At 55.1% G+C, this 3285-nt stretch overlaps 1 protein-coding gene across 1 annotated transcript; it reads right to left on the bottom strand.

Moving 5' to 3' along the window:
• Positions 1–2072: 2072 nt before the first annotated feature.
• Positions 2073–2600, bottom strand: LOC137575049 (antifreeze protein Maxi-like). The gene has a single exon (XM_068287441.1). It carries the CDS (start codon positions 2598–2600, stop codon positions 2073–2075), a length of 528 nt encoding a protein of 175 aa, XP_068143542.1.
• Between the last annotated feature and the right edge of the window lie 685 nt (positions 2601–3285).

Genomic DNA, 3285 nt, shown 5'->3' with positions numbered 1-3285 from the left:
ATACCCAAAACGGCATTTCGTCAGCTTCAGGCATAGCCCGTTCACTCTTAACACGTACAATATTTCCTTCAGAATCTCAAGGTGGGTTTCAAAGTCATGCGACGCGACTAGAATGTCGTCCATATATATCACCATTTGACCTCGGTTTATAAATTCCTTAAGGACAAAATAAACGAATCTAGTGAACACGGAAGGGCCATTACAAAGTCCGAAGGGCTTATATTTGATTGAGTCTGGGTGCATTTTCACATGGTGGAAAGTTCAAGTCCAAGATAGTGAAGAATGATTTGCCACCCAGATGTTCAATGCAATCATCTAACAGAGGAATCGGAAAATGATCTCGAACTGTAATTTTGTTTAACGGCCGGTAATCTACACATTTCCTCATTGTGTTGTGGCGAATAATACCAGCTTTCAAGAGATCGACACAAATCCCACGCACCTCCATGCGTTCGTGGTGCGACAGACGGCGGGGGCGGCAGAAAATTGGAGTTTGGCTAGTCAATTCTATTTTCATCTCATAGTTCATGGGCTTGATTAAATCTGGATCAATTTGTACATACGAAGTGGAAATAATAGACTTAAGGGCTGCGGTCTTCCCGTAACGTGGGCTCTATATCAAAGTCTAACTCACTGACAGCAGGGAGCTCAATGGCATTTATCGCCATAAGTGCTTCGTTCAGTGTTTTCGAAGGTACAGCAGAAGTTTTCGGAAGGGGAGAATCAGACAACAATTCGGCAGATACAATCTCATTCCTATCATACGGCAGTATCACTCTCTCTTCCCTAAATATGTCAAAGGACTTCAGAACAGCAGTAAATTTTGGATTTATACATTCAGTCGGTTTATTCATGAGTATTAACGATTCTTTTTCATATTTCAGTTCTTTCAGTTTACAGAGTCTAATATTAATTTTATACAGAAGATCTCTACCTATAATCATCGGCAGTTCGGTTGCTTGGTTCGTCAGGACTTCAAACGTATGTATTGTCTGTGTGTTGCGGAGGCGAACCCTACACTGGACTTGGCCTAAGGATAGAAGTTGGCTATTTCCTAAACCACGGCAGTTCAATGTACGGGGGCTAAGACGGCAGTTGGAGGCGACTTCAGATTGACGGATAAAACTCTTCGGACTGCCCGAGTCGAGAAGGGAAAACATATCTATAAATTTCCTATCTTGCACTTCATCACAAACAAAAGCAACACTCACCAGTTGTAAATGGTGTAGTCGATCTCCTGCTTCATCAGCTGCGGCGGCAGCAGTGATATTGGTGGCATTTCCAATTCGAGACGGGCAGTTTTTGTAGCTGTGGCCCACTATGCCACACTTGAAACATGAATTCGGAGGTCTCATTGGTTTCGGGCATTGACTCTTGTAATGCCCCCCATCCTGAGCAGTTGAAGCATCTGGTCTCACTCGTGACGGTGCCTGACGATTTATTTCCAGGCGCCACGGCAGTTGTTGTTGGCTGCGCCTTCACACTATTGCTTTGTCTGGAGGCAGCGGCCTGCATACGGAGGCGCTCGTAGCGTTCCAGTAGGGGCTTCATTTCAGCCATTGTCCGAGCTGAGTACAGCATGCCGACTCGAGTAGAGTTGTCCCGCAATCCATCAATGATCAGGTCGACCAGCTCGTTCTCCGGAATCGGAGCATTAATGGCAATCTCCTGCATCTCGATTGCGAATCTTAAACATCCCTCGCCTGCCCTGATGCGCCGGCCACGCAGAGCGTGGTACACTTCCTCGATGCTACACGAGCGTCCAAATTCTCGCAAGAGGATTGCCTTCAATTCTTCGTAGCTGTGCAACGATACCGTGCGCAGCAGCACCGCCGCCGTACCTTCCAGCATACGACGGTATGCGACCAACCGTAGGCATATCGTTCAACTGCAGAATTTCAAATGCGTCTTCCAGATCGTTCAGCTATTTCTTCACATCGTATGCGGTATCCGCTGAAAATCGAGCCACCATGCTCTCAATGACACTCACGTCACTGACTTGCTGCCTCGGTGCTTGGAATTCGTCAATCCCCTGCTGCAGTTTGAGGATTTGATGCTGTAGCTGTAGCAACTCATGAGGCGGAAGTGGCCGGTGTGATGGCGGCTGCGGCAGTCGATACGGAGGGCACTGAAGCTGGCACCTCTTCCCATGGGTCCGCGTCGGGACGAGTGACGGGGGCGGCGAGCGAGGCCGCAGCCCACATGGCAGACATATAGTCGGCGGGCACAGCATCCGCAGGTACAGTGGATGTGGCAGCGGCGGCAGGCACCGTAATGGATGTGGCGGCAGCGGAAGCGGGTACAGCAGTGGCAGCGGTGGTGGGTACAGCAGCGGCGGCCGCAGCAGAAATTAAGGCGGCGGCGGGTACAATGTCGGCAGTGGGTGCAGCGGCGGCAGTCTGCAGAGGTGGCCTGTAAGCGGCGGACACCGCAGCGGTGTGTACGGCAGGGGCGGGTGCGGCGGCAGCGGGGGCGAATATAGCCGCAACGTTGCCGGCAGGGGAGAGTGTGGCAGCGGTTGGTCCAACAGGGGCGGACGCAGCAGCGGCGGGCACGGCAGGGGCGAATGTGGCAGCAGTTGGCCCGGCAGGGGTGAGCATGTCAGCAGTTGGCCCGGCAGGGGCAAGTGTGGCAGCGGTTGGCCAAGCAGGGGCGAGTATGACGGCAGTTGGCCCAGCAGGGGCGGTTGTGGCAGCGGTTGGCCCAGCAGATGCGGCAGCGGCGGGCCCGGCAGGGGCGAATGTGGCATCAGTTAGCCCAGCAGGGGCTCGTATAGCAGCAGTTGTCCCGGCGGGGGCGAGCATGTCAGCAGTTGGCCCGGCAGTGGCGGGCCCGGCAGGGGCGACTGTGGCATCAGTTAGCCCAGCAGGGGCTCGTATAGCAGCCGTTGACCCGGCGGGGGCGGGCATGTCAGCGGTTGGCCCGGCAGGGGCGAATATGTCAGCAGTTGGCCCAACATGGGCGAGTATGTCAGCCGTTGGCCCAGCAGGGGCGGGCCCGGCAGGGGCGCGTATGTCAGCAGTTGGCACAGCGGCGGCGGGCCCGGCAGGGGCGAGTATGTCAGCAGTTGGCCCAGCAGCGGCGGGCCCGGCAGGGGCGAGTATGTCAGCAGTTGGCCCAGCAGCGGCGGGACCGGCAGGGGCGAGTATGTCAGCAGTTGGCACAGCGGCTCTCGGTACTGCAGCGGCAGGCGCAGCAGCGGCGGCTCCAGTGGCCGCCGGTACTGCAGCGGTAGTCACAGCAGTGGGTGCACCAGCAGCGGTGGGCGTGGAGGCGGCCGTCCTA

The sequence above is a fragment of the Drosophila tropicalis genome, unplaced genomic scaffold (assembly GCF_018151085.1).
Source record: "Drosophila tropicalis isolate 14030-0801.00 unplaced genomic scaffold, ASM1815108v1 contig_543, whole genome shotgun sequence".
Classification (NCBI taxonomy): domain Eukaryota; kingdom Metazoa; phylum Arthropoda; class Insecta; order Diptera; family Drosophilidae; genus Drosophila; species Drosophila tropicalis.
Note: the sequence above shows the minus strand (reverse complement) of the source record. Positions and strands in the feature narration are given on the sequence as shown.

What these genes read in the sequence shown, in the direction of transcription:
- LOC137575049 (XM_068287441.1), bottom strand. Translation starts at nt 2,600, where the DNA reads ATGCTCACCCCTGCCGGGCCAACTGCTGCCACATTCGCCCCTGCCGTG.